The sequence below is a fragment of the Arthrobotrys flagrans genome (genome assembly GCF_004000055.1).
Source record: "Arthrobotrys flagrans strain CBS H-5679 chromosome Unknown unitig_3, whole genome shotgun sequence".
Taxonomy (NCBI): Eukaryota; Fungi; Ascomycota; class Orbiliomycetes; order Orbiliales; family Orbiliaceae; genus Arthrobotrys; species Arthrobotrys flagrans.
The window spans coordinates 5,912,659-5,934,609 of record NW_027137547.1 but is presented as its reverse complement, the minus strand read 5'-3'; the positions used below and the strand labels follow the sequence as shown (position 1 = coordinate 5,934,609).

Genomic DNA, 21,951 nt, shown 5'->3' with positions numbered 1-21,951 from the left:
GGCGCCGAAGGTGCTTCGGTTCGTACTTTGATTTTTTGAAAAGTTGATTGATTGTTTGGGGGGGTTGAGGGGTTTCATTGGGACGTTTTTGAGATTTGTTTTTGGATTTTAGAGTACCTCTTTTATTGGGTTTTGGTTTTGGTTGTGATTGTATTTGGATTTATTTTGCAGATTTTGTGGGGTTTGGGGGTGGTTGAGGGGTATCGGAAGTATGAAGTATTTTAGTTTCGAAAGGAAGTAGAGTAGCCGTATCTTTGATCTAATACAAGAGGAGGCTTGATTCCCAACTTTCGCACCGTGAGCTCTATGTTTCCGATATCGATCAAGTCAATTTGGTATATACAATATATACATAGAACGGCGATCCCCCATCGCTATCTCTCATCTATCAGACGGATGGCTCAACGGGAATCCACCGCCACTCCTCGTCCAACTTTCCCCCATGCCTCCACCAAACATGTACCGTCAACGCCATCGTACAACCGACCTTGACATCCTCGCAAAACGGACACCCCCTCGGACAATTTCTCAAATCCTTGCCATCACCCGGCACCCCCTTCCACCCCCTCTTTCCCAACCACTCCGAAATCCAATACCTTATCAACGGCGCAACCCTGCCGGGTTTCCTAACATCCTTTCCTTTCCTCGGAATTTTCAATTCCTGTTTTAGTACCGCTTTGCATGCGTTTCTCAACCCTTTGATCCGGAGTTCGTCGAGTAGGGCTTCACTTTCGGTGTATAGTTCTTGTAGTTCTTCGACCCGATCGGCGAATTTGAGCTTTGGTAGGCCTTTCCCCTCCGAGGTGTGATGGGGGGAGAGCCAGGGTCGCAGATTCCATAATAGAGAGTTGTAAATATACTCTTCGAAGTCGTGGGGGGGTTTGAGCCAATGCAGCCGTCCATAGTTTCGTTCATACTCTTCGGTGAGTATGCTGACCACAATATCCGCCGCTTCTTTCTTTTGGAGGGCGAAGTGGATTTGTTTGTTGTAGCGGGCGTGGTAGGCTTCTTTGCCTACGCTGTTCCTTGAAGAAGGGGAGGAGGGAATGATGGATTTTAGATCGGTGTTTAGAATACATTCTCGCGGAAAAGTTATCCATCTAGTATTGGCTGAAGACGGGGTGTCGAAGGGATGGTCGCCGTTTGAGGAAGACCATGTTATCCGTTGGTTCGGATGGATGTTGAGAGTTGGATGGGTAGATTCTAAGCGGTATAATTCTATGTCACATGAATATTAGCCGCTGTTCTACAACTAGAATATATTTATCAAAGGGAATATAATATCAATACCTGTGAAATGAGATCTGGCGCACCCCCCGCAAACCCTTTTAAAAAACACCCGTCCCTTATGAGCCACGAACCCACCGTCCTTAACATCCCTTAAACAAATTCCACATCCCTCGGCTTTTCCGGATAAAATACTTTTGATGATCCCAAAGTAATCGATGGATTTATTGAAATACGGAAGTCTCCTCTTTTTTTTAGGTTTATTTAAAAAGTAGAAATAGAGGGGTTGGTTATCCGCCCCGGAAAGTCGAGAATATAGGGACCGACAGACACGGCGGAGGATGAAGATGTCGAGGATGCACACTTGTTTTGCGATTTGGAGGAGGATTTCTTGGGGGAGGGTTGTCAACGAGGGTTTGGACTTTTGGAAATGTGAGGGGGTCATGATGATGGTTATGCGTAATGACGATAGTGAAGATAGTACCAGGACGGAGCTTTATATACGAGCGCTAGGTGACTCTTCTTTTTTGTCTTTGAATTTCGCCTCCCGTGAGCACGGGATCAACACATTTGGGGGTGTGCCAAGATTTTGATTTCTCTCTACGTACTACTTACCTAAGAGGTTAAGTAATGGGGTTATTGAGTGAGGTAAGTAGTTATTAGCTATTTGGCACTTTCTTGTCTTCTTGGTGATATATCCAACGGATGACAGTTCGGGCCCAGTCTCGGCTCGGCCACCTCGGCAAGCTAAACCCACTTCGACCGAGCTACACAATCCAACAGATGGATCCAAAGACAACCCCAGAATATATAATATCAGACGGCGTTCTTTTCTAAATTGATCATGGGAATCCGGTGAGCCCTGGTATCCGAAATTCCACTATTTAATTAGCATTAAAGGAATATAGCCCGATAGCCAAGATATGTAATGAATCCGCAAGTTGGTTCCGGCCAAGTAAATGTAGACGTAAGCTCCAGTAAACCTCTATGATATCCGCGATAAAATAGCCTTATTACTCCAGAATATAATACTCAAAACAAACCCACCTTGCCTCTCCCATTGTCTTTCTGATATACCTTGGGATTCCTCATCAGAACTAAAATCCTCATCAAATGACCGCTCCCCGTGGGCCATCTCGCGAACCTAAAACCGTAACGACCAACTAAACGAGCATGTCTCAGCGCCAGGCCTCGTATTCTATCGCGTTATCAAAAATCAGTTCTTCCATTCCGAAAACTTTGTTATAATGGTAATTACCTCTTTCATCAAAGTCCTGAACGCCGGTCCAACACCATGCAACATATCCGCCCACCTACTAATCTCCAACCCCCCGACCTCCTCTTATAACTCCTCAAAAGTATCTGGCTAACCGGATCCCTCAAATTCCTCCCGACCACCACCTCCTTCCCCTCGGCATCCCTCTCAATCCCAAAAACCTCCCTTTCCCACCACATCTCGAAAACATGAACCGGAGTCTCACGATGTAAATCTCCATAAAAGTCTTCGTACGCTTCAACCATACAGTCCAATACATATTTCCTTTCCTGAAGTTTTGTTCTTTTTGTTAATTCCGCCAGCTTTTCGTTTCTTCGTGAGATGCGTTTCAGGACTTCGTCGGTGGCTTCATCGTCTGTCGTTGCATCGGTAAGAGCTATTGCATCGGATTTTGGGATCGACAGGATGGGGTTTTGGTTTGTCGAGAAGGGGTTGGTGGATTTTGAAGGTGGGGCGTATCTATTGGTGTATTGCTCCGATAGGGTTTTACAAACCAGCCATTTTGGAAGACGAAGGAGTGGGGGGTTAACGATCCCTTCCCAGAATATATCTTGCATGGATTCGAAGGATGCGATATCTACCATCACCGTAATCATCAGCCTTACCTCCCAAATTACTACTGACAAGGATACGAACCATAAAACCTCTCCCCCAGACACTCCCCGCACCAAACCCCGAAAAACGCCACCGTCTTCTCCCCCTCCCTCCCTCCTCCCCCAAAATCAAAATTCCTCGGATGACAATCCCCACCACCGCCAATATGACAATCCACGGTCCTAACCCCTTCCCTCCCCAGGCAACTCTGACACCTCAACCTCCTCCCCTGTCTGATCCTCACCACTCTTTTAAAATAATCCCTTCCGGGGATGTATGCGTCGTATTCATGCTCAACACTGCCGGAGAGGTGGAGGAGACGGTACCAGAGTTTGTTACTAGATTTTAGGGTCTGGCGGAGGAGGGTGCAGGTGTTCGTCAGGGAAAGGGTGTCGGCTGCGGTTGTCAGGGAGAGGGCGATTTTTTCGTGGAGTTCGTAGGGGAGGCGGAGGAGGGGGGGTGTGGTGGACATTGGTATTGACCGTGATGGAGATGGAGATGGTGATGGATACTGGGTTTGCGGTGAGGAGTAGTCTAAGTGGTTTTTGTATCTGTGAGCGAAAGATGGCGTGTATTGGGACGCTGACCCCGGTCCGTATTGTAGATTTCGTGACATATGACTTGATACCATGTATTGGCTATTTGAGTATTTAATTCTTGTCGTAATGGATTCGATCAAAAAGAACGTCGGAGGAAGGTGAGAACAAGGCGCTGAGATAGATGGTGGTGTTAAATTTACCCATTGGTGTTTATCAAAAACATCTCCAGCGCATGGCGACCGAAAAGAGCGATTCTTTCTATTCCTGTAGTCATCGATGCGATGCATCATCCTGACCAGCCTCGTGATCCTTCAGCTGTCTGTTGCATTTTAAGCTGGGACAACACAAAAACGGTACCCTCTGGACAGTATTTTTCGAATCAGGAATCCGGAGGGAGTTATCACAGGGGTCTACTTCCGAAATGGGCAAAATGGTACTCCGAGGCTGGACCGAATGTTGGGAACCGTTTGGTGTCTACGCATGCGCATGTCTTGGTTTGAAAATGCAACTTCCCGGCCATTCGCCTCTCACATGCCATGTACCAGCTAGAAAGCGATAAAAGACTGGCTGGCTTGGAGTTCGATCCTGAGAAACGGCCAAAGGCTAGAAACTGCCGTATATAATATCATCCACAAACCCGGCTTTCGAATAAAAGGTAACCATGCTCGTGTAGCCCTTCATTTAAATTACATAATGTGGGCGTCATATATTCGACAGCTCCACCCAATTGAAACCAATGTCTCTCCAAAATATCCGAATAGAGTAGATACAGAGGACCAATCCGGTCAAAAGATATAAGCAAAAGAGACAAAGCCCGCCCCTCTTTATCATCCATCACCTTCTAAACAACACACCTAATATCATAAAACTTAAACAACGAACAAACAGGATTCGTCGAAAAGCCCGTTGCATAAGCATCCTTAACCTCAACCTCAAAGATATTACAATGACCGAAGGTAGCCGAGAACTGGAACGACTTGCAACTCGCGTGGCTTAAGCAGAAGGCTTGGCATTGGCCTATCTGCGTGGCTGCGGTAGCATCGAGAAAGCCAGAGCCATTGCTACACCCGGTAGCACCGCATGGGATTTCTGGACCGGTTTCGGTAATCACCTTTGTGGCCGATGCGGTGACTGTGATGAAGGAGGTTTCGGTGTTGGTCAGGGCGTCAAGGGTTGTCTGTATCTCCCTCGTTAGCTTTTTTTATGTTCAATGGGGAATTTGAGAACGATTGGACTTACGGTAGCGGTGTTCGTCACCGTCGCAACGGTCGTAGTGAAAGTCGTAACAACCGGCGGCGACGGCGAAGCAATAAAGCATGAACAAGCACTACTGACTCTGGTAGCCGGATACGTCGCCGCCAACCACGTAGGATACCCAATCTCTCCCCTCTTCGCAAAAGTATTCACCGCGGTCGGATACTCGGTCGTATATACCGTTTCCGTATTCGTGATCGTATCCGTTGCCGAAATTGTCACGGTAACCGGTTCCGGAGTCTCAGTGGATGTTGCAGATGATGTCGCTGTGACGGAGAGGGTGTCCGTGAGCGTGGATTGGAGCCATACGGAGCAGAAGATGCTGGCGGAACTGCTGTATCGACTGTCGCGGAGGTTGCGGAGGGCGTTATCGGCGTTACAGCCCGTGCCGCCGGCGCGCTTCGTGAGAGGGCCGTTGTGGATTATGCCGTCGGGCAGACGGGCTTGGGAGGAGACGGCCAAAGCCGCGAGGACGAGAAGGGATTTCAATGACATGATTGAAGTATTATTTATTCTATATTATATAGCGTATGAGTATACGAATATTATATATTATATAGTGTATGAGTATACGAAGTGATTTTGGAACCGCTGTTTATAAGAACCTTCCCAACGGCGTAGAGCGAAGAATCCAAAAGTCAATAAAACCGCAGATATCCACATTGATATATACCCCCTCCCGCGGCTGACCTTGACCAAGGCTTTCGTTAGCCCGTAAAGGTTTCGAAGGATTATCGATGGTGATGCCCAGGCCCTGAGCACAATCACCAACAAATCAGCCCTGCACAAGGCAGGGAATTTGAGGCGCTTCACGGGATTTTATATTGTAATTAACCTACACGCCGCGCTGTTCCGTCCGTGCGGATGCAGAAAATGCGAAATGACATATCTAATTTTTGATCAGGAGAGGAGTTCAGCTCGGTTAGAAGATCTGATCAAAAAAAACTTCCTTTGCAATTCAGGCCGCAGCCCGCAGCCCAACAGCGGTCCACGTACGTTGTCATACATGCAATTCCGGCGGCCAGAAAATTCCCTCGCGGGTTTGGTCAATAACAGTTCCGATAGGGGCGCCACGATACAACCCTTTTCTTCAAAACCTTGGGGATCGACTTGTTCAGAGGTGAGTTTTAAGCGAACCCCGAGTGTTTGCGAATAAAGGTGTGTGCGACAGCCTCCACAAAATGTCGGTCGGTGGGTCCATCTGCTTCTATTTCTGTTGGTGATAAGGCTCGATGGACCGATTAGATCGCTTTCCAGGGAACAAAAGTTCGAACGAAGCATGGAATCCCCATGTTCGCGAGTGCTGTCGGAACCGAATTTGGTGGGAAAACTTGGAAGCTAACCAGATCTGGGTTCGGTTAGATGGATTATAGGCAGGATCCCCTGTCGCTCAGCCGCATCGTTCAAATACAACAATCCGACGTGTTGGAATACTAGTTGGTGGCCGCGCAGGGCTAGACATTTATGTGATGCATGATGCAGCCTAGTTATTTAACTGTGGAGAAAGGGTTCGCTGGACCCCGAGTTTGTGCTCAGTCGCAATATTTGAGTTCTTCGATGCGAATAATGTTAGCTTGGCGAGCCTGACATGACGGCCGGGCAGTATCATGACTTGGCATACCGTTCAAGATATATAACCCGGTGGATCATGCTGACTAGTATTTTGATTTTGCCCCTTCGCTCCCCGCCAGCTTCATATCGAGGAATTTCTGACTTTTGTTTATTGTATTTTGTATCATTGATTGTATATTTTTGTTTTACAAAATGGTCGGTGTATCGACTGTTGTCTTGGGCATGGCTCAATTAGCGGCCTTGACCATTGCTGTTCCCTTGCAAAAGCGGGCACCACCAGAATACTGTGGTTCCGGCGGCATATCCCGCCTCGCTTCTCTTCTCGATGTCAACTCGGCGACGGCATTCTGCAGCGAATACCTCGCCATCCCAACTGTTACCATCCCCGCCACGGAGACTCTTCAAACATATACCACCGTCACTTCAACAGTCGACCAATACGAAGCAACCACTCAGACCGTCTCTACTCAGTAAGATCTTTTCTCCTGCCTGAAACGTAGCGAAGATACTGACGAAAATAACAGAACACTTTGGGCCACGATATCCACCACCGTAGCCACGATTCCAACGACTGTCGCAACGTCCGTTACAACATCAGTCAGCACCTCTACGTTCACGGTAACGCCAGCAAGCGTGACAACCACTACCACCGTCTGGTACACAGCTGGAGTCGCTAAGCGTGATGAACCCGCGGTTGTAAAGCGTGCTGCTGAAACCCCGGTGTTTGTTAAAGGATTCGCACCACCGGCGATATCCAGCGCCTGCGAGTGTCTGGACGTTCCATCTCCTTCGGTCACAGTCACCGAGACGACCTACAACCCGAACACCATCAACACCCAAGTCACCAAGACGATCACAAACACCGTCCATGCCACCCTAACCGTAAGTCATCTCACCTTAAACCACCCGTCCGATTCAGAGTACTAACACCTGTTCAAAGGTCTCCTCAACCTCCACCGTCCACCTAACATCCTACATCCCAACCACCAGCATCTCAACCCACATCTCCACCACTATCACCACAATCACAACCGCAACCCCCACCTTCACCTCCACGATCTCCTCAGCCTTTAGACCACAATGCACCGCCATCCTCAGCCGTCCGAAGCTCTTCACCGCAATCCAACCGCTCCGATCGTGGTCCTATCCGTTCGCCACAACCAATATTCCCAACGGAGGACTTAACGAACCGACGTTTAGCCAATGCTGCGAACTTTGTTATAGAACTCCGGATTGTGGGCAGTATTATACTTATCAGAGATCGGCGAACGATTGGCAGTGTCAGATTATTTATTCTTATAATGCGGTTGCGCAGGGGGTTTCGGAGCAGTGTCCTAAGGGGAGGATTGATGGGGAAGGCGTTTCGGGGCAGGAGGTTTGGGCGCCGGGGAATCAGGCCAGGGGTATCGGACCGTGTTATGGTTATACTGTTCCTATTTAAGTACGATGGGAATTTAAGAGATTTACTAAGGGTTCTTGGGCATGTTTACGAAGTTATTTCTTCCTTTTCCTCTTCTGGATTTTGGATGATGCCATATTATATTATATGTTTTTCTCATGTCAGCAGACTCTACGGCAGGCTGGACTTTTAATGTACTGATGAATGATATCATTTCTTCTACGATCACCCAAGCCTACAGAATTGGATCCTATCACTGCAGTCTCGTAACCAAACAGTCACTAGATATCCGTATTGCTACCTCGAAACGCAACAAGTGCACTTCCGACCGAGCGGACCCCATATCGTGGACCGGATCGGCTCAAGATATCACCCCTCCTGACCCTTCCACCCGAACTCCTCACCCAAATCTGCCTCCTCCTGCCGCTCCCCCGCGACATCAAACTCCTAGCCTCCACATGCCGCGCCCTCCGAGATAAACTAACCATTCCAAACAATTACCTCTGGTTCATTCTCCTTTCGGCCCTCCCTCATCTTTTTCATAAAAGACCAATTATCACCTCACGCCCTATCAGCGCAATGATATTAAATATCTATGGCACCGATGATACGTTTACCAGGTACCGGCCTTTAGAGGGTAGAGAAGACTTGAAGGAGTATTTGGATGCCTGCGCAACAAGCCTCCCGCATACGAGGTTAATCAGGAATAGGGGTCATATAAGGGCTTTAGATAATCTGGGCATATGGGGTATTCGACATATTCTTCTAATAGCCGATGATGAACATGCCGGGGGAAATGGTTGGGAAAATGTTGAAGGTGGGAGGCAGGGGTATCGTATGGAAATATGTAAAAAGCATCTGATAGGGGTATTTCGTACGAATCCACGGTCTAAATTGATAGATACTTGGATGGGCGATTATCCTATCAAGAGGGCGGGTTTACAGTATTCTAAGGATAAGTATAAACCTTACCATTGTTCATTCTGCAAGGAAGAAAATCTCGATGGCAGAATGGGAGAAGAAAGTTACTTGTTTTTTGGCAATGGCCCTAGGAAGCTGGAAACGCTCAATAATATGCCCGAGCTTGCTTTGCATATTTTGAATAGACACAGTGAACGGTTTGGAGCGAGGTGGGTGACTGGAGGAGAGGTTGTTGAGGTTCTGGGATCCGGAAAGGAGTGGAAGCCATTTTACAAAGCGGTCAGGGCTTTGGATGAATAGCTGCTCTGAAGATTATGTATTCATACTTACTTGTTTCCCTATTTTGTTTATTCACGCTACGGAATTGATGAGGGTACATGCGTTGCGGGATAGCTCTTTTCGTTTTGGCGGGTTCGGCACCCGCCTTGATCCTAGACCAGTGTCGAATATTCGTCGAAGGCGAGCGTGTGGCCCCCTGCCTGGATTATTCTGCTAACATACGATCCGGTAACGCACCTACCAAGCTGAGCTATAAGTACGCAAACCCTCCAATACTAATCCCACATCCATCCTTGCAAGGCCGGAGGAGAATGCTGCTGATACCGGCGCTCCCGTACGCATCTGCTTTTCCCTATGACCATGCGGCAACTTGATAAGAGCTTCCCGCGCCATCCTCGGGTGAGCGTTCGTATATTGCTTCCGAGTCCTTCCGACGACAAATCCTATACCGTATGCGAATCAACTCTGCCGCGACTTTCTGACGAGCTTTGACGCCGGCCCCGCGGTGCCAACAATTGTACCCGCCAAAACGACTCAAATGGTGTCGATACTCTTTACACCTCCTGTGTCCGACCCTGATGGCATGGGTGAGGGACTGCCATAGGATTTCGCGAAGGCTCTTCAGTGGTATGGTCGAACGGAAACTGCTCATGGTAGACCTCCAGGGTCAATCGAATAGCCTGAACCGCGTGAGCGCGAATGTTCTTTCAGAGTAGGTAGGTGCCACGCAGTGGCTTCCGCAGCCTATAGCGTTCGGGTTGAGGATAATTCTGTGGTGCTGATACCTGCTGCAAAGGGGAGTTCTGCGGTTTTACCGTGCATCTCACCGGGTAGAGCCTCGAATGGAGAAAAGCCTATTTGGTTCAGCTCGGACTTTTGGATCTATGGAGTGTGGTCTTGCCGGAGCAAAAGGGAATGCGGTATTGTTTGCGAATGAATGACATTGTGGTATTCGAAGTTTATTCGCATGCCTATAGTTCCTCATAAGTCAAAGCCCCATATACAAAGAATACAATACAAAGTCGGCGGAGATTAGTTATATTTTATCATCATTGTGATCGATCGTATACTGATTGATAGGCAGAGTAGATCAATGCAATATCACCTTACATAATTAAATCCGCCTCGTACTCAGCGGAGAGTTAAACCTAGTCCCGTGGCTTGAATTCGAGGCATAATCAAGGACGTTCCAAGAATTGATATACACGGTGCGACTGCTATCGTAAAGGCCTTCTTTTACATTTCATAGTGTTTATCCGCCTGCAGCGATAGATCTACGGTACGGGGAAACAGGCCAATCTGTGGGAGCGACTGTTGTATTTTAGGCCTTCAACACAAATCTGGCACCAAAAGTTTCGGATTGGACTTCGACCAGTCTTAGGGCGGAATCCTGATTCGCGTCGGCGTCGGCGCGACGAATGCCCGTTCGCAAAATTGGACCCGGAATTTCCCATCCATACCATGCATGGGCTACGTCCTTGGTAGCCGCCGAATGCGAACACTCCCCTTCTTCATGATTATGATCAGCGACAAATCTACCGTCTTTAGAATGGCGCAATAAGAAGTGGGGAAGCTTCGAATCGATTTCGAAATTTAGCTCCTTCCCACCCTTTAACGAAACATGATGTTTCTCAGCCCTACGGGAAAGCCAACCATTATCTGCAAGTTCTCGCTTCGACATTCCAAGTTCAGTTGCGATTCCGATCGACCTAGAGCCGTCTGTTATACCCCCGCACTTTCAGGCTGCCCAATCAGTATCGGTGAAATGCATTCCGGGTGTATAGGCACTGTCACAAGTCCGCTGATATTGTATAAAATTTCGAATTTCACAGTAGTTTTCAGCAGGAAACTATTATCACCAGGTTTCGGTTGCGCCGATAATGAATAGTAATGACGAGTCAATTAATTTTGAGGTCGTGAAAACTAATATTAATAAGAAGGTTTCAAGATAGGGCCGTGGTCTAGCTTTTCTAGGCATTGGGAAGTCAATCCTTCTAGTTAGCGAGCATGCATCGCACGGATGCGCACCCTGTAGTAAATATCATGCAGGTGCAACTTTCAGCCTTCCATCCTCAGCTTGATATGCCGCCTTTGGTGCTTGGCCCCCCACTTCGAATTGATTATGCAAGCATAGCATCGACGATGGGAAGGGCTCGGGAAATGTCTATATAAACCCTCCATCAAACGCGGAGTTGGTTTCTACCTCAGTCTACAATCACCATTGCCTTCGAATATCATTCCAAGATACTCAAATTAATCCAGCAAGCCTTTATATATATCATAATTTTAGATTATTTATAGATAAATATCTTTACGCAGGTTTCTCAATGGAAGAGGTAAGTTGATGCCATCACAACATTTAGATGTTGCCACGACTAACATGTAAACAGACAACCAAGACAAAGTTTTTCATCCCACCTGCAACCATTCGAGTTCGCCTCGTCGGCGTCTTGTCTCGAGCCGCACTATTCAGCAATCCCCGATATGATGGAGTTCTGAAGCAGGTCCCTATGGCGGAGCTGTATGACGACCAATGGTTTTACGTCATTCCGGGGACTGGGGATAAAGCTTCATTCTACCGTCTTAAGAGCGCATATACCAACGAAGCGGTCTACTTAAACCGCGGTAAAGCTGGAACTTTCGACTTCAACTCTTCGTTCGACGACCAGTTTTTCAGCTTTGAAGCTGGAACTGGTAGCCGAGTCGGAACTTTCCGTCTGGTATGCCCAGCGACCAACGCGGTTTTGTTCTCTCGGGCGAACTCTTCAGACCCTCCAGTTGGCAGCATCCCCGCTGGAGCTTTCTTCGACGACCAATGGTTTTCGTTCGCCTACGAAGACATGGAACTTCAAAGTATCAAGTACGACATCGATGAACATAAGATTCTTGAAGTGCAGCCGGTCTCCATTGCCACGAAGACAGCGCGAAACGAAACAGAAGATACTCAAATATCGACTGTCACATTCAGTGAGAGCATCGAGGAAGAAAGAACTTTCAACAGCGAACTAGGAACAAAACTTGGAGTTTCTGTTGAAGCTTCTGTCGGTATCCCGTTGGTGGCTGAGAGCAAGGTTACCGTGTCGACGGAAATATCTACCACCATTGCGTGGGGCACTGCCACCCGGACCACCAAGTCATGGTCTGATGCAATCCAAATCACAACCGGCCCATTCAAAGTTTATAAAATCTACGCATCTGCCCGCCGAAGTCGATTTACGGTTCCATTCACTGCTATTTGGAAGTCTAAATCAACAGGACAGACGATGCAAACTGCGGGATCCTACGGGGGTGTTTCTGTGTACGACTTCGAAACCACCTATTCCGAAGTCACTAACCCATAAGTTATCAAATGGTGTAGTCTAGACACAAGACGAATGCCGGGCAAATGGGAGATCCTTTAAGCTTTTCTAGCTTCCGAGGCTCTGATACCTAAGCGAAGAAAATTATTATTTTTTTTTTTTTGTAGCCCCTCACAAGCGTCGACAAAGTGGCGCCATGTGTTACATATATGTTGTCCACGTCTACAAAAGCTTTTGAGCCGATCATGGTTTTGGTATGTAAGTATATGCTTGAATATTTAAATATTTATGTATTTCAACACAGCCGTGTAGATGCAAAGAACTATCACAGCAAATGTATATCTGTTTACATTTGTCCGGATTTCTAAATATTGTATGAGTCTATGGATCCAAAGTGCGCTAGTGTCGATTCTAGCTTGTAATTTGTGGTGATAGAAAGACATCCATTACACAACGCAGGTCAGGAAACTGCATTGGTCTTAAATGAGTTAGGATCGCCAGCGCTCGGGCCGGACGCTTCGAGACCGACGCCAACTCTGAGAAAGGAAAAAAAGCGCACGGGCTATATTGAGAGTTCCCACCTCCAGGCTCTCTGTAAAATGGAAACGAGCGAAATACAATGCATTTAACCGACCCATACCTCGAGATTCTATGTCTTCCCGGCCCGGGAAGCTGGTAGATATCTAAATTTTTTTCCGGCGGAATAAAAAAAACCGGGACTTACCGACTGCCGAGATTTTGTGGACCGGGATTGCGGCCTTCCAGAACGTTTGAAAAGGAAAGGAATTGGGGAGTCCTGGTAATGGGACGAGCCGTAGCCTGGACCGATTGGCGGGGGCGAAGGCTCACAGACCAGGGCAGCTAACTGAAACCACCATAAGACCCTGTCAATGCGCAGGGATTCAGCCAGGCTAGGTTAGGAGAATATTCCCCAGCGAGGAATTATGATTCGGAATAGGCCTTTGCTTCCAAACTTCTCACCCTTTTTTTGTCACCCTCAAATTAGCAGCGTCAAGCTTCTCATCCAGGATCGAAAAGAGAGCTTATCCGGTAAAAATGAATTCCCTCAGTATACGTACACTGTTGCAGACTAACGATATCAACAATCAGAACGGTTTTTCAATCCAGTTAGCCAAGATCAATAGGACAGGGCTACTCCATGTCCCATTAATATTCTCAGTAGAATAGCTACTAGTCGCACAACCGCACTGACGGTGTATTCGGGAATATATGTCTCATGTTTACTACCCTTCGACAGTTGAGATGTTCGAATCGGGTATGCTTTCCTTCGATATGATTGGCTTGGAGAACGCCAGATCGCTCGACCCTACTAATTGTTTACAGGCTTACTGTAAACAGGCCGACGTTGTGAGGGCTTTATTTTTTTCGCCAAGTCTATCATCTCATACGTGGGTGCTTGTGGCACAATGCACGGATACTGTGAGTGTATAGGAGGACTATATATTGATAACGTTAGCCCAGGAATCAAGCATGTCAGCCCCGTTCTCTATCAAGTAGCGAGGATTCTATATTTATTGATTCAATACGCAAAATCTTGTATGTATTATACATATATCTTATATTCGCAGATTCCATCACAAGACTGGGCCGACATTGCTCCTGCATTCCTCGAATCCGATCGTTTGCCAATTTTCGAATCTCCCTATGTCTTCATCTAGCACGATCACGAGCACCGAGTGCTCGCCCAATATCGAATTAAACCGACTGAAGCTGGCTATGGGCCCTTCAGGAACCATTTTTCGCCGCCTTAGCTCCATCCAAACATCACGACATCTATCGCCAGAACGCTTACGACCGGTGGAAAAGTTAGATACTCTAGCATCCTCGCCTCAAGTGCAAGTGCGCTCCGAGCCTTTCAGAATACCGAATGGATCCCTAGAATTGACGAAATGGATTGCTGTGGCAATCATGACCGCCGACCATATCAATAAATACCTTTTTGCTGAGACGTTGCCTTTGGCATTTGAGGCTGGCCGGATGGCTATGCCTTTATTTGTTTTAGTCTTCGCATATAACCTTGCCCGTCCGAGTTCCAACGTAGACGGCGGTACTTACCTGCGCACGGCGCGTAGGCTGGCCTTATTTGGCATCATATCATCGGTTCCATCTACAAAGCTGGGCGGGTTGCTCGACGGCTGGTATCCCCTGAACATATTATTCACGCTTTTGGTCATCACAACTGTTACCGGGCTCATTGAGCAATCTCGTGTTAGCAAAGTTCGTGTTCCTGCAATCTTGACTGCTCTCGTCGTATTCGTACTCGGGGGTGGGCTTGTTGAATTCTGGTGGCCAGCTGTGGGGTTGGGTGTTGGGGCTTGGATATACTTTAGATCGGGAAATTTGCTGGGGCTGTTTACAGCTATAGCTTCATGTGCAAGTCTCTCGTGGATCAATGGCAATCAATGGGCGCTGGCAGCCTTTCCAACATTATTCATTTTATCGAAGTTCAACTTGGAGATACCCCGTTCACGCTGGTTTTTTTACGGATATTATCCAGTTCATCTCGTCATATTACTATTAGTTCGTATTCCGATGGAAAGAGCAGGTTATGTTTTCTGGTATACGTAAATATACGTCATACCATGTCACGAATTTCTTTTGTATATAGGATATTAACATTCCAAGCCAATTCGAGATTGGCGGTGGAGACAACTAGCCGATATGGATCATGATATCAGCCACCTGTTAAATGTCACCACAGTTAAGCGGAAATGATCCACAGTTACCATTGATAATCCTTGTTCGGAACTCGTGCTACTTATTATTTAGACATAGAGTATTCAGAAGAGGAGAAAAAGCGCCACAGTAGTGGCTGTACACATATATAATTTGTATTGCAATGGGGCGCGGATAAACCTCCCCTCCCAATATTTCTCCCAACATCCATAGCACCATAATAGCTACCTCCTGCCCATATTCTATAAAGTTCGCCCCAGGCTCTCAAAATCAATTCTATTTTCTGCCATTGAATTGGTCAAGGCAACAAGTGCACGCCATCATTTGGCATTCCGGACACTGAAAAAGGTATCTGAACCTCTTGTGATATTTTGCGCAAATTTCTGGAGGCGGTGTTATCTTATCCCAGTAGTTGTTGTGGACGCATTTGCAAGCGCCAGCTTGGTGAGATCCCCTCGATTGGGGTTGGTATCCTTCTCGTTGGCTTCCTTTCCGAAAGTAGGGTCGACTTCTTCGTTGTTGGTCCTCCGACCTCCTTCTCTGGAACTCCTTTAGATCCTCTTCCCGTCCCTTCCTATCACTTTCTACCTCTTCCTGGTATTTTTGCCATCTCGCTGTGGCCTTCCGCCGCTCGGCCTCTGCGCTTAATCTCGCGAAAATGAGTTAAATCCGTCCGTGCAGTCGGGCGCAGACTGATAGATGACAATGTCACCGCACGACTTGACCGTATATGCGTAGCGCGTCGCTCGTAGCTCCCTTAATTCACCATCCAACCCTCTTGACGTACAGCTTAGAATCTATGTTCCATAGAGTAGTATATATAATTTATGGTTAGGACTAGCCTCGAATCCAGGCGCTCGAGGCGGAGGGTGAGGACAACATTGTTATACCTGGCAGGCTGCGCATACGTGCGCACAGCACTTAAACCCGGCTGCAACTGTCATATATCTCAATCGACACAGTATTGGTGTATTATGGCGTCTAGAAATAGATAAAAGTATTTACCAACAAATATATATAAGGGATTGCGTTAAATTTTATATATTCACCTTACTCAAGCCCATCTCTAGTTCTTAGCGGGGTCCTTGCAGATTCCTCACCAATTCTTAGTTCCTTGGGTAATACAAAGCTACTTGGGCTAAGATATAGTTTATGAGTTGCAATATGGCTACTAGTAGAGGGTGGATAGGTAGTAAACCAGTAATAAATAGGCTGGTCGTGGGTAGGCAGGCTGATAGTGGATAAGAAGGTTGGTGCATGGTAGGTAAGTACTTAGATAGTTAAGTAGGTAGCCTGTAAATTATGCGCCAGTTTATATATCCACTAGCTTTTCTACCCGTTTATAAGCCTGCTTATAGGTTTATTTAAGTATTTGTTAGTATGTAAACCGTGTGCACCATGGCGCCGGTCAGCCTACCAACTTGTTTTTAGGAACGAAGGACCAGCAAGGAACTAGCAAGGAACCAGTGAAGAACTAGTAAGGGACCAGTCAGGGACCAGAAAGGAATCAATAAGGAATCATCCTGTTTGGAAACTCAGAATTTGCGCAGGGTCTGCGTAGATCTGGAACTGATTGGAAATTAGTGAGTTCGTGAGGAACACGTGCAATATAAATCGCACTACATACCACAGCACAAAGTTATAATTTTTAAAAAATTTTTAAATTTTTTTTTTTAACCTTTAGCTCAGTTTCGGGCGACATGGTTCATTAGTTGCAAGAACTACCTAAGTCACAGTTGACGAGTCTGGCGACGAGAGGATGAACACGCTGTTTAGGTATTCGCAAGGAAAACAAAAGATAATCGATCCCCTTGCACACCCTAAAGAGCTGAACAGGGTGGAGAAAGATGGTTTATTCATATTGGTCTACGTAAGAGGCTAGTGATACGCACAGACTACGGAAGATTAGCGTCCTGCAAGTCAGAATGCGACAACTTAAGATGACATATAAAGATCGACTTAGCTTGGCCTGGGGCACTAAAACAGCAACGATAAATCCGAGTCAATGGCTTAAAACGAAGCCTTCCAAACATCGTCCGAAATATTGATTTGCGGCCGGCCTTGGGCTGGTGCCCAAAGAGGCTTATTGCAGCGCCTCGTGCTTTGTTAGAGTTCCTTCAAATCGCTTAGTGTGTCCTGCAGCGGAGATTTCTACTTAGACTAGGTACCTAAAAAGGCACAAAGGGTTCAAGAAATGTATATCAGAGAACATGCAAAAGCAAGTCTAATTATCATAATCGAACCAAAAAACAAATATTCGCAACAAATTTTATGTATGTTGCTTGGTTTTGCGTATTCCCTGATTAGAATCATGGCCACTTTTTAGCATGCACGCATGTATGCCAGCTTCTGTTCGTAGCCAAGATTGTGAACGCCACCTTGATGGCGTTAGCATAGTCATTCTGAAGGGTAAGTACGAAGTACTGTTCCCGAAACTCTGTCACGATCCTAATCGTGCCGGAACCAACTGCGTGCGTCGCGATACCTCAGCCACAACCTTGACCGATGCCAGGAAATTGGCAATCAGCAACATTTACAGACTTTTATCAATACGAGCTAATGTAAATCGTAGATTTTCATCCGTAAGACAAAAAGGAAATGGCAACAAAAAACAGCCATGAGTTTAACAAGTGCTTATCCGCGACATCTGTGGTACTTTCTATATGTAGTAAGTCTGTTCCATGCAAAAGAAGCATGGGAAGATCTTACTTACGTTATTCGGGATGGCCTGTTTCTTGATGTTTCGGAATAGTTTGTCCTTTGGCGAAGTCCTGGCATGGGAATCCGAATGCGTGGAGCCGAAGCCGAGCTTTTAGCACATATTTCGTACCCACTTCGCGGCCAGGGTCCATACACCTGTAGTGACCCCGCCTGTAAAGGTAACTTGGAAAATGCAAATTACAGACAATTCCACTACAGGCGTTAAGGCGTTAGCTATCGTCTTGATACTATCGGAAATTCGCAGACTGTTGTCTTGTCGATTTGGAAGATTAATACTGCGAATGCATTTTCAGTGTGCCTCCATGCATCGGTATCATATTCCAGTGGTCAGGCCACACCTCCAAACAGAGGGACTCTCCGGCGCATGTTATAAATGGTTATTGGAAGATTAGCATCCCGTTTACTGAAGCCCACTCCATTCCGCTGTGGGTCCTTTTTGTCTCGAGAATGCGTGATGCTACCTGACTTCACGAATTCACCCACGTAAGTAATCAATACCACAAAAACAACACGAGAGACCTAGTTAGAAGGTGAACCAAGTCCTACCTTAACACAGAGGGCATTGAGACAACTATGCAAGCCCAAACGCAAGCCACTGTGGGCAAATTCGGACTCAACCAACGGCTGTGGAGAATCAAAACTGACATTTCTTTTTATACACACGAATAATGGGTTTTCAATTATGAGACATGGCTCTTGCACCCAATGCGCAAGGTAGAAGTTTAAACTTTATTTTCGACTAATATACCATCTGTGGGAACGTGTGGTCCTCACCACCTTCCCCGGACCCACGCGTTATCAAAGCATCACAGACCACAAGCGAAATTCCAATCCACCTGCTTTTCTCAAATTAGCATCCTGGAGGGAATTCTTTGCCATGAGGCTGTTTAATAAATTGATCGCAATTTACAAAGTATAAATATCACGGCAATAACCTCGTCATGGAGATGGTTTTTTGCTGTTCACCAGTAAGCAAGAAGTAGCTGAGGCTATCTAAACGAATACCATGAGACCAAGCGCTTTTGCCTTCCTCTATGCGGTCAGCTGTTTTCAGCAGGCGACCGCTGCTCCTCTCTTATCCTCTCTAGGATCGGCTCTTACGATTCTGAAAGAAGAGGACTTCCTTGGTGAGTACTTCGACAGCTAGATGCATGACAACTCCAAGTTTCGAATGCTGATGAGGGATTTTCTTCCCGATACAATAGCCCAGGATTCCCCAAAATCAGCCTCCGCAATCCTCGTTGAAAGTTACAAAACCTTCGCCCAGGGCAAGTCAGCTTGCACCGCCCTATCTGAAGATCTCTGGTCGCCAGTTTCCCAGGATTTCTATGCAGGCGTCAACAGCAGTTTGGCATACCAGGTCTACCTTGGTAAATATTCGCCAGTCCAACTCTTTTGGATAAAATCCCCGAACCAAGGACCTTGCAAAGCCATCAGAGTTGGCGGAACGATAAAAAATGTAGCTTGCAGCAGAAAACTTCCTACCTTGTGCACACACTCCGGGGCGTGGAGTAACCACACGTTCACCGACAACTCGCCCCAATACCAGGTCACGGTGCCTGCAGGGCCTATGCAGGTTACGGGCTTTAGAGATAAATACGGTTGGAGGTTTGACGGAATCAAATACGCAGATTTTCCTGGTAGATGGGTTCACTCTAGTGTCCGAGCAGCTAGTGGTCCGGTCAGTGCATTGAACTTTGGTGACGTGTGTTGGCAAAATGAGGCCTGGAGAGGGGTCCCGGCAGAGGGCAGTGAAGACTGTCTGTATTTGAATATTGCGACGCCATACCTCCCAGACGCATCGAGAAGGAAATTGAAACCTGTGTTGTTCTGGATTCACGGTGGTGGATTCACTGGAAATAGTGGAAACATTAGAAACTATGACGGAGTAGCCATGGCCGCCCGAGGGGATATTGTCGTTGTGAAAATCAACTATAGACTTGGAAGCTTTGGCTATCTTGCTCTCGATGGCACTCCTATTACAGGTATGATACCACGGTTCACTCGAGTTCTTAAGATGTTTCTACCCTTTCCTAATCTTGTGATATCTATGGAAAGTGCTCACAAATCTTGTTCTGTCACATAGGTAACTACGGCTTCGGTGACATGATCACAGCCCTTATATGGGTTCAGGAAAACATCGCCTACTTTGGAGGTGACCCGAATAAAGTCACGCTCGCCGGAGACTCCGCCGGTGCTGCCTCTGTCAGAGCGATGATATCTACTCAGAAAGCTCAGGGCCTTTTTAGTGGCGGTATTATACAAAGCATGCCTAGTGGGTGGAGAGGTTACCCCGGACGCTTCACAAATTATACTACCCTTTCGGAAGCTACAACAGAGACCGGAATCAGAGTGCTGCAGTTGACGGGTTGCGATACTGCAATCGATCAAGTTCAATGCTTGAAGGACCTCGCTCCCAGCGTTTTAAATTTACTTACTGTAATAGCAAGGTAAGCTTTAGCCCCCTAGTCCATAATAATTTCTATTGAATTTATCGCTTACCAGTTATCTCATTAAATAGTGTCCCAGTAGTGGATTACAATATATTCCACAGCAGGACACTGCCTATCACCGGTGGTCCAGGCTACATGGCTCACGTTCCAATCCTTATCGGGGTCAATCGCGACGAGGGCGGCATGGGCGGGCTGCCTTTCGACGACCCCGATACCCCTGCTTTCGACTTGCTCAAGGCAATGGGAGAGAGAGCTGCCTATTTCTTACGGGGTGAACCAAAGAATATTTCCGCCATGGCCTTCGACCCAGCGTTTCCTACGCCGCCAGGCCCCTATGGAGGACATAACGTGACTATCAGAATTTCAAGCGATATCAACTTTAAGTGTGAAAGCTGGGCTACGGCTTATTCAGGCACAAAGCACCACACATTCCCTGCTGTCTATACCTTCACATTCAACAGGACTTACCAACCACTCTGGTGGACTGAGCCACAATGCGAACCTCCAAAAACCGCAGAACATCCTCTCGGTGATCCGGATCAGGAGTACTTCAAGTGTCACTCCGGTGAAGTTGACTTCGCACTCGGAATGACCGTCTACAGCGGCGAGGCTCCAAGAAACGAATTGGATATTCCGTTCCAACAACTAATAGTTGACTACTGGACCTCTTTCATCAAATGGAAGAACCCAAATCCTCCAAAATCATACCTGAGGGTTCGAAACTATTGGGGAACTTTGAACCAAATTGACGCAACTGGAAGTTGGGAGAAATTCCAGTACCAGAATCCAAAGATGCGATGGCTCCAGTGGAATGGTGGGCAAGTCCCTCTGAGCGAAGGGCCGCAATGCGTAGCGTTAGACATTCCGTTGGATTACTATGAGTAAAAATCATTCGGGAGGATTTGTTGGTCTCTGAGTGAGACATATGATATTTGTTCTGAGCATAATGTGGGAGTTCGCTCGGATTTCTTTGATAGCGTTGATATATCGGATTGGTGAAGCCGTCTGCAGTGCCTACGGCAGTTTAATAATATTATATAAACAAAACTATCTTAGTCACAGATATGAGCTTGTATAAGTGGGGTTAAGTAGGCCAATTTCTAGCCCCTATCTCTGACCATATTGTAAAACTTTCCTAAATATGCTATTCTTATCAGAGTCACCATTATCCAGGCCGATGGAGGGCTTTAAGATTAGATAAATTGTGAAGGCTCATTCAAAAAGGTTGAGCAAGGTGAACCGAGCTGCTGCTTCCGCTTTCTCTTTTTGCTTTCTTTGATTTTATTGTACTTGCTATTTCTCACCGCCTTTTCGCCGGCTTTTTTTCTTATCTTCAATGCATTCTCTCCCGCGTTTTTATCAGGGTGGCACATCATCGCCTTAGTTCTATATGACCTTTTGATATCTTCCGTCGTTGCTGTAAGATACACTTCTAATGTGGAGTAGTCTTCCATAGTGTGGGTGCTTTTATCGTAGTCATGAATACTATAGGGTTTGATTCGTCGCGTAGTTCTAACGTTGCCGGTTTGATGGTATTTGGTCGTGTACAGAATGTATCTTAGTCTTCGATAGTGTTTGGGCGATTTATAAGGACCTCTGTCTTTCATTTATCTTGGTGTCGATGTGTTTATTACCGAGAAGTTAGTGAAAGGGTCGACGAGCCGAGGAATGGAAACGGTTTGCCAATTTGTAGATTGCGGAGAAATCGAGTCGTCATGGA

At 46.7% G+C, this 21,951-nt stretch overlaps 6 protein-coding genes across 6 annotated transcripts; 3 read left to right on the top strand and 3 right to left on the bottom strand.

Annotated features, from left to right (window-relative positions):
* Window positions 1-388: 388 nt before the first annotated feature.
* DFL_003080 (uncharacterized protein) lies at window positions 389-1,672 on the bottom strand (the record flags this gene model as incomplete). The annotated part of the gene is made up of 2 exons (XM_067631968.1): window positions 389-1,218; window positions 1,291-1,672. The coding sequence occupies 2 exons, from the start codon at window positions 1,670-1,672 to the stop codon at window positions 389-391; spliced, it is 1,212 nt and encodes a 403-aa protein (XP_067494461.1).
* A 733-nt stretch (window positions 1,673-2,405) lies between these two features.
* DFL_003079 (uncharacterized protein) lies at window positions 2,406-3,569 on the bottom strand (the record flags this gene model as incomplete). Its single annotated transcript, XM_067631966.1, has 4 exons — window positions 2,406-2,425; window positions 2,486-2,540; window positions 2,599-3,080; window positions 3,140-3,569. 4 exons carry the CDS (start codon window positions 3,567-3,569, stop codon window positions 2,406-2,408), a joined length of 987 nt encoding a protein of 328 aa, XP_067494460.1.
* Window positions 3,570-4,477: 908 nt separating this feature from the next.
* Window positions 4,478-5,385, bottom strand: DFL_003078 (uncharacterized protein; the record flags this gene model as incomplete). The annotated part of the gene is made up of 2 exons (XM_067631965.1): window positions 4,478-4,813; window positions 4,876-5,385. 2 exons carry the CDS (start codon window positions 5,383-5,385, stop codon window positions 4,478-4,480), a joined length of 846 nt encoding a protein of 281 aa, XP_067494459.1.
* Window positions 5,386-6,654: 1,269 nt separating this feature from the next.
* Window positions 6,655-7,903, top strand: DFL_003077 (uncharacterized protein; the record flags this gene model as incomplete). Its single annotated transcript, XM_067631964.1, has 3 exons — window positions 6,655-6,932; window positions 6,987-7,344; window positions 7,403-7,903. The coding sequence occupies 3 exons, from the start codon at window positions 6,655-6,657 to the stop codon at window positions 7,901-7,903; spliced, it is 1,137 nt and encodes a 378-aa protein (XP_067494458.1).
* A 3,485-nt stretch (window positions 7,904-11,388) lies between these two features.
* DFL_003076 (uncharacterized protein) lies at window positions 11,389-12,402 on the top strand (the record flags this gene model as incomplete). The annotated part of the gene is made up of 2 exons (XM_067631963.1): window positions 11,389-11,397; window positions 11,452-12,402. 2 exons carry the CDS (start codon window positions 11,389-11,391, stop codon window positions 12,400-12,402), a joined length of 960 nt encoding a protein of 319 aa, XP_067494457.1.
* A 6,382-nt stretch (window positions 12,403-18,784) lies between these two features.
* On the top strand, window positions 18,785-21,116 carry DFL_003075 (uncharacterized protein; the record flags this gene model as incomplete). The annotated part of the gene is made up of 4 exons (XM_067631962.1): window positions 18,785-18,905; window positions 18,984-19,763; window positions 19,865-20,228; window positions 20,300-21,116. 4 exons carry the CDS (start codon window positions 18,785-18,787, stop codon window positions 21,114-21,116), a joined length of 2,082 nt encoding a protein of 693 aa, XP_067494456.1.
* Between the last annotated feature and the right edge of the window lie 835 nt (window positions 21,117-21,951).